The sequence below is a fragment of the Elgaria multicarinata genome, chromosome 2, assembly GCF_023053635.1.
Source record: "Elgaria multicarinata webbii isolate HBS135686 ecotype San Diego chromosome 2, rElgMul1.1.pri, whole genome shotgun sequence".
NCBI classification, from domain to species: Eukaryota; Metazoa; Chordata; class Lepidosauria; order Squamata; family Anguidae; genus Elgaria; species Elgaria multicarinata.
This window is the reverse complement of record NC_086172.1, coordinates 130,549,231-130,562,202: the sequence shown is the minus strand read 5'-3', so window position 1 is coordinate 130,562,202 and position 12,972 is coordinate 130,549,231. Positions and strand designations below refer to the sequence as shown.

Genomic DNA, 12,972 nt, shown 5'->3' with positions numbered 1-12,972 from the left:
GTCCAGCATTCTGTTCACACAGTGGCCAACCAGCTGTTGACAAGGGACCACAAAGCTGACCACAGGTGCAACAGCACCCTCCCACCCATGTTCCCCAGAAACTGGTGTAAATAGCATTACTGCCTCTGATACTGGAGGTATCTATTTAGATCAACATGGATTCAAAATATCTTTTCATGCCCCAGCTTGTCTTGCCAATAGCAAGTACGTATCATAACCCATGGTTAGTAGCTATTTGATAACGAGACCAAAACAAATACCAGTCTCGACTTATTAAATCAGGGTAACTCCTTAAAAATTTGACCTTGCACCGAGCAATGGCCTTTGTCACATTTCACATTAGAATAACTTTCATGTTATATACATATAAAAATTGCACCCTAAATTTTCAGTTTCCAAAAAGTATTCTTACCGAAGTGTGAATGATTATTGTTGAACTCAAGAGTGCTTTTAAAAACAGTTCCGGGTAAGTTCATTGAAAGAAAACGTCCAGCTCATTATAGACACTGACAGGTAACTCCTGAGACCTCCAGGGCCAGGCATTGGGAATTAAATTGGGCTGTGGTGCAGCTTTCAGTAATGAAAAGGATGTTATCAACTCAACTTGCTCCTTTAAATCTTTTGGGGGTGGGGCAGGGTTCTGAGTGTTTAATGCTCTTGCTGAAGGACCCAAATATTTGTCTGTGGCCTCTTTAACTTCGGCTCCTTTTTATCATGAATACACTAGTCTCTCTTGTTGTTACTATACTTTTTGTCTATTGTGTCCAATACAAACCCAGTTGATTTGATTTCTTACTCAGTGCACCAGCATGACTGTTGAATCAGATGGAAAGTACAACAGTTTACAGGCCACTCTGGCCTATGTGGGTAGATCAGAGTTTTGCCATTTCTAACCTATCCTATTTAAGAATTGAGACAACTTTTCACTAACGATGATTGGGTGTGACCATCTCTACGGATATTAAACCCAGAATCATTGTAACAAGGGCATCATTGCGTCCTGTAACCCCTGGCCTTGGCTTAACAGGTTGGAGCCACTTTTACCATTTTGAAGAACTTCATTGGGCATTCACACTGCTGGAGGCCAGAGCAAGACAACACAAACCCATCTGTTTCTAGAGCACGGAGGGAGGGAGGAAGACAACCACAAATGCCATTTTGATTGCTCTTGCAGACATACTCACTCCCAGAGCGAAGGCCTGACCCAGGCAGAGCATTCCTTGTTATACAGGTGTAACGCTCAGGTCATCCGACAAGGAGAGGCCAGAGTCTCTCTCTCTTGAGGTTTGCTCTGGCTTCGAGGAAAGCTTGCCACTTCTGTGCAGGCTGGCGCTCCTCAAGACTGTAGCCGGCTCGGCTGCCAGAGGGAACGCCTGGCCTGTTTCGTAGCACAGATCATCATAAGCATAGTTCACGTTGCCACAGGGGAAATTCTGTAGCTTCACTAGTTCAATCCCACCAATGTCAATGTGAGGAGAATGGCTTTGGCCTGGAGATGACGGTGATGCCCGAGAACTCGGGGAGGAACTGCAGTTTCCGTCAAACCCTGAATCTTCTCGCTCTTGCGTCGGGTGGAGTTTGGAACTGGGCTGGCAAATGCTCTCCAGGACCCAGGACCCATACGTTGGGTTCCAAAGGTTTTTGGTTTTATTTTTCAACTTGGGTGCTGGCTGGCTGGTGGAATCCAGTTTTGGCTGGGCCCACGCCTCGCTGCTGGATTCACTGAAGCAAGGCGTGTTCGGCCCTCTGGTGATCCAGTTGCCAAGGTTCTCCACTAGCAGCTCTTGAGGACATTGTCCATATTTGTTCCCTGAGTTATGGCCTTCTGGTGCACTGGGGTTCATGGGAGGTGTAATGGGAGGGTTCCCTAGCAAAGGACCCATCCCAGTGGAACTATTGGGATGCAACACAGTGCTTCCTTCATCCTCTGGTGTTGGGGTGCATTCAATGGGCAGTTCTGTATTGATCACATCAGGATCCTGAAAGACAAGTAAGTATGTTGGATTTCTCAAGTATGAACAGTTAACACTTTCTCACGCGTGCCTAGTAGACATTACTGACGGCTGCATGACCCTTTTTTCAATTTGGAAAAAATGGAGACTGGAGAAATGATGGTGTATGTGTGACTGCTTAACCCTTTCCTTACCTGCCATTTCCTCAGGGGTGGAGAGAACCATCTCTTTCCTTCTTGCTACAGCAACTTGTGCCACTGAATGGCTGATCTGAAACATCATTCAGTGCCGGCTCCAGGTATTTGAAGACCCTTTGACAAGACACCCTCAATAGCTCTGGTCCCTCAGCAAGTCCCCCTTCCTGCTGCCATTGTCACCGGCTGCCCTCGCTCCTCCTCCTCCTCTTTCTCATCATTGCTACCACTAGCTTGCTTGCTAGGCAGAGAGCCGGTGAGCAAGTAGACCGTGGCATCTGCTGCTCTTCCTCCTCACTCCCAATGTTGTCTGGGCCTGAGCAAGAGGCAGCTGAACCAGCAAGTGGCAATGGCAAGGAAGAGAAGCAAATCCAGGGGACGCTTGCCAAGAGGCCCCTGCTGGGGGGATGGAGGGGGCTTGCTGCTGGCTCTGAGGTCATTGGCCCTTCAGAAGAATCTTCTCAGGGGTGCAAGAGACTGCATTAGGAAGGAGGGTAAAGGCTCCTGGTACAGTTCGCGACCATCAGTGGGCTAGATGGACCAATAGTATGGCCCCAGTGTAAACCAGCTTCATACAGGCAGGGGAAGCCTGAAATGCCATGGTGCACATGAGGACTAGTGTGACAAGAGGATCCCTTGGGTGCCTACCACTACACCAGATTAAAGGCAGCCATATTGCATAAGAAGAACACTTACCTGAGTGCAATATTTGATTCTTTCCAGAATGGTGGTGAAGTTGGGTCGGTACTCAGGACTGTGCTGCCAACACTGTGTCATGATCCGATAACTTGGGAGAAGAATTTTTAAAAGAATGCTTAGCATTAGAAAGATGAGAGGGGGAAATTACCTAGTCACATTTCCTCCTTCTCTCAAAGAGCTGGCTTCTGAGCTTCAAAACACTGACTTTAACCAAGATGCATCCAGCAGGGTAAGGATTCTTGCCAAAATCAGTTCCTTAGTGGATATGTCTTTGGGTCAAAGAGTGAGAAATTATGGAGGCCCTCTGGCAATTTCCCAGTTGGTGGGCAAGTGGCCAGATTTTAGACTGGAATTTAAAAATGAGAGATGCCAAAAACTGTGAGAGCATCTGCATTACAGCACCAATAAGATACCCTGCCAGTGAAAGAGGAATGCTATTAAGGAAAATACGAAGCTGAATTCCCCCGCCCCCATGCCCTGCACTGCAAACTGACGCAAATTCGTACAATCTGCAATTTCTGCAAAGTGTGTAGGTGGTAAATGCAACATTTATCAGTTGCCAGGGATTTTGCTATCTCCGTGGGCTCTTTGAAGTCTGCGTGTATTTTATCCTCGATGTAGACTGTGTAATCACTGTAAATATTTTCTTTTCTTTCTTTTCTTTCTTTTTTGTTAAGAATGAAGCTATACTCACACAGGTCCTGGGCAGTTTTTTGGTGGATCCATTCGCCCCCCACTGGTGACAAACTCTAGCACTTCCTGGTTGGTTTTGCAAGGGTAAGGCATATAGCCCAAGGAGAAGATCTCCCAAAGCAGCACTCCAAAAGACCTAGGAGAGAACCAGTGAACACAACCCCATTACCCTTTGCTCCGTACCTTAGCAGCCTTCTGCCTGCAGAGCACATGGCAGTATGTTGCCCGTTCCTTTGCTTTTGTGGCCACTGCCTTGGCTGGTCTGATCTCCACTGTCCCAGGTCAATGAAATTCAGAGAAACAGAAATATGCTGGCAGCACACTCTTAAGGGCATGCTTTGGGCCAGGCAATTTGGGAACCTGAGATCATCCAATGATAGCTGAATAGTGGGAGATTCAGGTCAGACAAAAAGAAATAGTACCTCTTCTCACAGCACGTAGTTAAACTATGGTCTTAGCTCCTTCTAGATGTGGTGGTGGCTGCCAGCCTAGACTGCTTTAAAAGGGGAATAGACAAATTTATGGAGCATAAGGCTATTGATGGTTACTAGTCATAATGGCTTATCAGTATCGGAAGAAGTGGGTCTCGCAATATTAGTTGCTGGAATGGCACTACTGCACTCCTATTCTGCTGTGGGCTTCACAAAGGCTTGGCCACTATGGGAACAGAATACGGGATGAGACAGACCTTTGGCCTGATCCATACAGCTCTTCTTAGGTTCGAACCATTGCAAAGTGCTGCTGAAATTCTCATCTGAAATTCCAACTCAAGAGTACATGGAAAGACAGCTGATGAAATGCAGTTTCCTCAGCAACAACCTGGCACTTCTACTAAGGCTGGCAGCATTTTGAATTTCATTGGACCAGCTTTAAAATGCATAGGAAGCTGCCTCTGATTGTCTGACCATTGGACTATCTAGGTCAGTATTGTCTGCACTATTGGCAGGTTTTCAGACAGAGAGATCTTTTCTAGCCCTCTCTGGAGATGCCAAGGACTGAACCTGGGAACTTTGGCATGCAAAGTTTGTGCTCCACCACTGAGCTATGATCCTCCCCTTAGGTAACAGAGGAACAACACACACCATCATTCCAACAGCAATTCCACAGAAGCCATAAGCACTCTTTTCACCCCAGAGAGCCATGCTGCATTCCGTGGGAAGCAGGGCTGGGCAGAGGGGGGGGGGAGCGGGGCCAGTTGGCATGGGCCTATGATTTTGAGGAGGCCTACTCTGAGTCCCCCTGGGCAAAGTTATTATTATTATTATTATTTATTTATATAGCACCATCAGTGTACATGGTGCTGTACAGAGTAAAACAGTAAATAGCAAGACCCTGCCGCATAGGCTTACAATCTAATAAAATCATAGTAAAACAATAAGGAGGGGAAGAGAATGCAAACAGGTACAGGGTAGGGTAAAACTAACAGTAGAAAGTAACAGTAGAAGTCTGCACAACATCAAGTTTTAAAAGCTTTAGGAAAAAGAAAAGTTTTTAGTTGAGCTTTAAAAGCTGCGGTTGAACTTGTAGTTCTCAAATGTTCTGGAAGAGCGTTCCAGGCGTAAGGGACAGCAGAAGAGAATGGACGAAGCCGAGCAAGGGAAGTAGAGGCCCTTGGGCAGGCGAGAAACATGGCATCAGAGGAGCGAAGAGCACGAGCGGGGCAATAGTGTGAGATGAGAGAGGAGAGATAGGAAGGAGCTAGACCGTGAAAAGCTTTGAAGGTTAACAGGAGAAGTTTATATTGGATTCTGTAGTGAATTGGAAGCCAATGAAGAGATTTCAGAAGCGGAGTAACATGGTCGGAGCGGCGAGCCAAGAAGATGATCTTTGCGGCAGAGTGGTGAACAGAAACCAGCGGACTGATGTGAGAAGAAGGAAGGCCAGAGAGAAGAAGGTTGCAGTAGTCCAACCGTGAAATAACCAGCGCATGAACAAGCGTTTTGGCAGAAGAGACAGACAAAAATTTGTTTTATATTTTATGATTTTATCTGTACGCCACCCTGAGATCCTAGTGATAGAGGGTGAGATACAAATGTTTTAAATAAATAAATATGTGCTTGTTGTGTTAAATAGAACCCAGGTAAGTTATATGGCAGAAAGTGAGTGAGAGGTGGGAGGGGCTTGTGTGTGTGTGTGAGGAGACAGAGAGCAGTTAGTTAGATATGAGACAGAGATCAGATTTGGGAGATAGGTCCTTAAGAAATGATGAGGCTACAACTAGTTAGTGGGAATTAGAGTAGGCAGGGTAAGACTGAGAACTGAGTGACTGGTTCTATGATATAACGTCTCTTGTTTTAAATAAACTTTAATTTGTTTGCTTTTAAATCATAAAATCCTACATCTTGTTCATCTTTCTGCGCTATCAATAGCGTTCATATTTCCCTTTACCCTCTCCTGGTTGGTTAAAGGCAACCAACATATTGGGTGTCTCTTTTACCTGGTGAATATAGGGGCTGAAGCTTGTGGGGCAATGAGGACAGCTGTCCTATTGCAGCTTGATTGTTGCTTGATTTTTCTGTTGATGATGAATTTTCCCAAAGAAAAGCACGTAAAGCATTTCTGAATGTGAAGAAGTGATATCTTATATAGATCTTGAATAAAAGTGCTTGCCATCACCTTTTTAATAAATCATTCTAGTTCATATGTATTTAGAACTGATTAAAAATACTTAATGAGCAGTTTGAAATGGGGCCTACATTTCCGATCTGGCCCGGGCCTATTACCAGCTTTGCCCAGCCCTGGTGGGAAGGGGTGGGAGGGGGGCTCGCGCACAAGGTCTTTACTCTGGAATTTCTACTATTTGTCCTTGCTATCTATATGACAACATTTTCAAATTGTCGTACTCATGTGTTTTTTCTGTGCTGCTGCCGTTTCTCTAAGGAAATCGCAAAATGACTTTTCCATAAAACAGCAACTCAGCACCTTGAAGAGGTGTAGTTTTGACGTCTGCAGCACCATTTTAGCCAGTTGAGGCCTATTGCCTCTTCACCTCAGCACACCTTCATTCTTACCTTTCCGGTCAGTGCTTTTTTAGCAGCATGCTTGTTTCCATTCCATTGATTTTTAAAATTTTGCACTCAAATGCTTTTAAAAAATTTTTTTTGACTAAAATATATGCACATGAGCACTCAAAAGAAAAGGCATTTAAGTTACAATTTTAAAACTGAATTATAAAAAATAACCCTTGTGACTTAAGCTGCAAATCCTATACACAGTTACTTGGAAGTAAGCCTCATTGCACCCAATGGGACTTACTTCTGAGTAGTCACACAGAGGAGAGTGCTGTTAAAGGCATTTACCAGGTGTCAGTCTTGGAGGTGAAGATTCCTTCTAGGAAAGCTTCTGGGGGCATCCACTTCACTGGAAGCATGGCTCTTCCACCTTTGCGATAGTAGCTTGCCCTGGAAGAAAGAGAAGAATTAAGGCCTACAAAAAGAGGCCTGTATGAAAGTAGAAGGCCCTGCTTTTCCTACGTCCCAGCATATATATTTTTACTGCAAATGCAATAAATCCAAACAGGTTTGAGTGTCTGTTCCTAAAACCAGGAACATACTTCTCCTTCATTACCATCAACATAAAGCCATTTTCATAGAATCATAGATATAAGGCCATCAAGTCCAACCCCCTGCTCAATGCAGGAATCCACCCTAAAGCATCCCTGACAGATGGCTGTCCAGCTGCCTCTTGAATGCCTCTAGTGTGGGACAGCCCACAACCTCCCTAGGTAACTGGTTCCATTGTTGTACTGCTCTAACAGTCAGGAAGTTTTTCCTGCTGTCTGGAAGATGCATGCTGCTCTACCATTGTGCAATGCCTGCCTTCCAATCTTTCATGCAGGGCCAGCCCAAGACATTTTGCTGCCTGAGGTGAAGAACAAGAGGTGCCCCCTCCCATTCCACGTACAAAAGTCAACTTGAGGGGCAGTTGGATTTTTCTTCAACACTGACAATGGGACAGCATCCTCCACCACACCTGAAAATAAGCTAGCTTAGGGGATACAGGGCAGGCCACGTGGCAAAGAATCCCTCCAAGACCTTGCTCCTGCTTCTCTGCGCTTGCTGCTTGAGGCAATTGTCTCATTTTACCTAATGATAGGGCCAGCTCTTCTCCATAGTCTGCAGCTGAAATGCCTGTGAGACCAAACTACAGGGGAAGGTACCTTTAGGTACCGCTGTTACTACTGTGAGGGAGATAAGATGTATTGGGGGAAGGAGGAAAACAAAGAAAAGGTCACATGGTTGCTTTCCTAATTTTATGTTTTCAGATAAGCAGATCAATCAATCAAATTCATTTTGGGCATCCCATTAATGGGATGAAATTTCATTCAGGCCCCTCATCTGCTGCTTTCATATCTTACCTGTAGATATCTCGAGCCATTCCAAAGTCACCAATTTTGGCCACTCGTCCAGGTCCAGTGCAGGTTAGAAGGCAGTTTCTTGCAGCAATATCTCTTTAAAAAAGCAGACATGCATAAGGTGGAAACCAGTCGTTTTGAATCTCAAGTGGGCACAATAAAAACGCACTTCAAGCAATCCTCCAAGCATTACATAAATGGGTTATTTCTGCAAGGATAGGCCCTGCTGTACTGTTATCAAGTGATTTACACTTTCTCATTCAAATGCCATTTACCATTAATAGACTCTGTGCTGTAACTTTGGAGACTGTCAAAGAGTGCCACAGAATGCAACAGCTGCTTCTTTATTTTGGAATGCTGCACCTTCATAGAACCAGAGCAGAATATCAAGAGTCCTGTGTTCTGAACACTCCCAATCAGGTGACGATGGGAGTGATAAAGACTCCTGCAATTTGCACCACCCATGAGTTTGTGGCATTCACATACATCCTACAGCAAAACCAGATCACACTGCAGGGAAGTGGTTCCCATGACACTGAGGGTGGGTGTCAAGCGGACCACTACTAAAAGCTTTAAAGGGGTGTTGTCCATTTCCCAGTCCCTACTGCATAAGGAGGAGGAACTGAGTGAAGCATGCCTCCTCCCGTATGTACCTGCCTGGACCCTAAGGTCATCCTCAGGGGTCCTTCTCCGTGAGCCCCTGCCAAAGGAAGTGAGGCAGGTGGCTACCAGGAGGAGGGCCTTCTTTGCTGTGGCATCCTGGTTGTGGAATGAGCTCCCTAAGGAGGTTCGCCTGGCACCTACACTATATTCTTCTAGACGCCTTTTTATTCTATCAGTATTTTAACAGTTTATAAATTAATTTTAACTTTGCTGTTTAAAATTTGTATTTTAAATTTGTATTTCTGCACTGCTGCTGATTTTATCCTGGTTGTGCTTTTATATTGTATTTTATATCATGGTTTTATACTGTTGTTTTATACTTTGAATGGTTTTCATTTTTGTGAACTGCCCAGAGAGCTTCGGCTATTAGGCGGTATAGAAATGAAATGAAATGAAATGAAATAAATAAAATAAGGATCGCCTTTATTGATTGCATATGCAAATGAACAGGATGCAACCAGTTGATGACTACATGAAAAAATGAGTTTAGCACTGAAGTCAGCATAAAGGGATCAGATATGCTGAGGAAGCTGTTAATATGCTTAGCCATAAGTTTGGAGGAGCAGCACACCTCGAGGCAAGATGTGAAAACCTTTTCTTTTTTAAAAAAATCTAATTCATTTACATGCAATATAGCAATTACAAAGGGCAAGATAATCAACTGTTGCTTGTAAGACTTGCAAACTGGCTGTGCTGATCGCTTTCATTCAGCCGGCTTCCATTGCTGTAGAAATAAGCAGTCTCTTTGATTACACGACATTCATAGGCAGGCAAAATAAAAAGGGTCACACTTCTCAGTAACCCCACTAAGAAATGTGTATTTTAAAAGAGTCAGAATACTCCAGCTGAGTGGATTGCATATGTACACATTTACTACTTTAATTAATAATCCTGTCATTGCATGAATTGCAGGAGCAGGGTGAGATTACCCCAGTAGTTACTGTTTTTAGGAGAGCTACAAGTAGTGGCAGTGGAGACTGGTGGCCTCAATGTCCGTGGGGCAGTGAATCTGGTCCAGGTTTCAGTCAGAACCGGTCGGAACTCTAAAGGAGCCCTCCAAGGCACACCTGAGATCGCTTCTTTAGAATTCCGACTGAAACCCGGAGCGGATTCACCACCCCACTGACGTCGGAGCCACCGGTCTCCACTGACTGGTGGGGGTCAGAGGTGGGGCTTGTGGAGTTAATCAATAGCATGTCTTATCTTTTCTGCCATCATTTGAGCCCTGACGTTAATTTGTACTTATTTCATCACAAGGGAAAGTGTCTGTAAATATTTGAAGACAGACGTACAAATAATCTGTAGACAGGAATTGCGACTGCAGGGTGGTGGTGGGGGCACCCCTCTGACACAAACTTCCTTTCGGATGTGGTTTAGCATCTGAAATGTTTAATGCAGGTTGGGTTTGCCACTGGCCAATTTCTGATGAGGTGGCCCAGTTTTTTTAAATATCTGAGCAGGTGGGCAATAAAAAAAGGGTCTGTTCCCTTGCCTGAGCCACTCTAACAGTTTCCCTTCCCCAGCAGCTGAGCTGCACTGTGACCAGGACCAGCCTTGGATTGTATGCAGAATTGCAAGAAAGAAACTCATCTACCCTCGATCAGTGCTCGGTTTTGAATGGCACACGGAGATTGAGAGAGAGAGAGAGAGAGAGGTTGGAAGCAAGAAAAGGACACTCCTTCCAAAGTCACTTCACTTCACGTTGGTCCTGACTGATGGCACATCGGTTAGGTGGTGGTGAGGACAAGGGCCTGGACTGAATCTGGATTCCCCTTTCCTACCCCACATTAACTCAAAATGATGCACAATGTAGAGAAAGTGGACAGGGAGAACATTTTGCTTTCTCTTTCTCTCATAAAAATAGAATCCGTGGTCATCCCATGAAGGTGATTGGTGGGAAATTCAGGACAGCTTAAAGGAAGGACTTCCTCACACAGCGCATAGTTAAACTATGGAATCCTCTTCCACAAGAGGTAGTGATGGCCACCAATTTGGATGGCTCTAAAAGAGGATTGGATAAATTCATGGAGGACAAGGCTATCAATGGCTACTAGTCATGATGGCTGTATGTTCCCTCCAGTATCAGAGGCCATGTGCTCTGTATTCCAGTTGCTATTGAACATGAGTGTGAGTGTGCGCACGTGTGCTGCTGCACTCATGTGCTGCTTATAGGACTTCTCACAGGCAGCTGGTTGGCTATTGTGTGAACAGAATGCTGGACTAGATAGGCCTTTCATCTGACCCAGCATGACTCTTCTTAATGTTCTCAAACCTTGTTAGAGATGCTAATATATATCAATACCTACACACACACACACACACACACATTCATCTGCTAAAGGGAAAACAAGGCGGAGAAGTACATTATCTTAATCCTACGATGTAACACTACCATCTAGTGGGCAAAGGAGAGAACCTCACAGAGTTGGTAGAGTTGATCAAAGAAGGCATTATCAAATCAGATGTTTTATATCAATACAATATGCTGCCTTATACTGAGTCAAATTGATCTCGTAGCCCAGCATTGTCTGCTCTGACTAGCAGTGACTGTCTCCAGGGTCCCCAGCAGAGTTCTTTCCCAGCACCTACTAACTGAACCTTTTAACTGGAGATGGTGGGGACTGTCTTCAGGGTTTCCTGGAATTCATGGTTCTTCCTAATACATATGGGATGATTTTAAAGCTGATCTCAGAAAGAGCACTTAAGTCACAGACTCCCACAGTTCTCTCAAAATCAAGTCAGAAACACATTTCTCTGGCAGATGATACAACCCCAACCGTCTTTGGAGACGTAAGCCCATTTAGGGCCAGTGTACTGAAGAAGACATCTGGGATTCCTTGGGGAATAAACCAAGGAAAACAACATGAAGATCATTACGTGGAGGACCCTCTCTTACCTGTGGATAAAGTGGTTCTCCTCTAAATATTTGCAACCACAAGCAATGTCTCTGGCTATATTTAGCAGGTCCTGCATTGTCAAAGTGGATGGTTGATTCTGCATGAGAAAAAGGAAAACAAAGAAGGTGAAATAGAGAAGTTTGGAGTGAAAGGAAAACATACAACGCATGCTGAAGGGACCACTTGTCTTGTATGAACCTGTCCTGTTATTTGAAGCTGCAGGAGTGGCCGTGAGAAGGTTTTCTCCTGTATTGCTCCCAAACTGTGGAATGCGCTCCCCTGGGAGTTAGGATCCATCACCCCTCTCTTTTATTAGAAAAGGTGCCAACATGCATCTTTGTAATTTGGCCATTTAAAATGTTTTCAGTGGCCTTTATTGTCATCTTTCATTTTATAATGAAGGCGGTATTGCTCATTTTAACATTTACGTTGTTGTACACCGCCTTGATGGTTGTTACAGAAAAGCAGTATAAAAATACTTTAAATAAACAAATCAGCACGCAAGCAAACTAGCAAGCATAACAAACAAGCTCTGTTGACTTCTGCCCCATTTGGGAAACAAGCATTTCGCTCATTTCTGTTTATGGCAAGATCTGCTAGCTTCCTGTTGTGCTAGTGGTGGGTCCTGCCAGCATGGGGAGTGCTGAATACCGCCTGTTAAATATTGACTACTTGCCACCCCCTACTTGTGCCCAGGACCTGCTGCTTGAGGTGGCTGCCGCATTCTCCCTTAAATTAAAAATGGGGTTATACAGGACATGAAAGCAACAGGACATCTGTCAATTCCAACTCTGAATTAAGTAAAAACAAAAACCCAGACACATCATCAATCCAGTCCTGCAAAAGGTGTAAAAACAAGTCAATTCAAAAAATCTCTTCTGTCAGTAACTGAGCTGTATGAAAATAAAGACAGCTTTTGGGCAGGGTGGGCAGGGCTGAAATCCATTTTGGATTAGTTCTCCAGATTCCAGTGGTGGGCGAGACCACAGGAAAAAGGACAAGTGAAAAAAATACCAGCCCGTATTTTAGCTTCAAGCGCTTTCTGCCAGTAATTAAGCCCTTCAGGGGGGCATTTCAACCTTTTAGAATCGGGCAAAATATGCACAAAAGCTGGCAAACCACCAAATGGCAGACTGTCCAGGGAAAGGCAAAGGGGAACCCAGAAGGTTTACTGAGGTTCTGAACCACTGTGTTTGGAGCCCAAAAAGAGAGAAGGCAGCTGGTTTCCTGGACTGCTAAGTGGCTATGGAATGCTATAAAACACGCCTTTTCATCAAGGGCGTGCCAGCAGCATTATAGATGATTAAAGCATTAGTACACCCAAACATGCAAAGTCTATAGACAGAAAGACCCCTCTGAAGTTCACGTTGGCTCTTCAGCTTGCTCACAGGGGCAAATAAAGAACAGGGGTGGGTGGCCACATTAGCAGGCTGGTTCGCTCTTGCCCACAGCACTGCAGAACCAGCATAAGATGTCAGCCCAAAGGAATCCAGCTTCTCAAAGGGGAGCCAATGGATTCC

General features: G+C 44.7%; 1 protein-coding gene across 1 annotated transcript in view; it reads right to left on the bottom strand.

Moving 5' to 3' along the window:
- The window catches only part of LTK (leukocyte receptor tyrosine kinase), an 86,682-nt gene continuing 73,710 nt past the window's right edge, over positions 1-12,972 (bottom strand). The window contains exons 24-29 of the mRNA XM_063118458.1: positions 11,452-11,549; positions 7,896-7,988; positions 6,838-6,939; positions 3,540-3,674; positions 2,843-2,933; positions 1-1,979 (exon numbers count right to left, since the gene is read on the bottom strand). Coding sequence (XP_062974528.1) covers positions 1,224-1,979; positions 2,843-2,933; positions 3,540-3,674; positions 6,838-6,939; positions 7,896-7,988; positions 11,452-11,549 — 1,275 coding nt within the window. The 3' untranslated portion in view covers positions 1-1,223. The remainder of the gene's footprint in view (positions 1,980-2,842; positions 2,934-3,539; positions 3,675-6,837; positions 6,940-7,895; positions 7,989-11,451; positions 11,550-12,972) is intronic.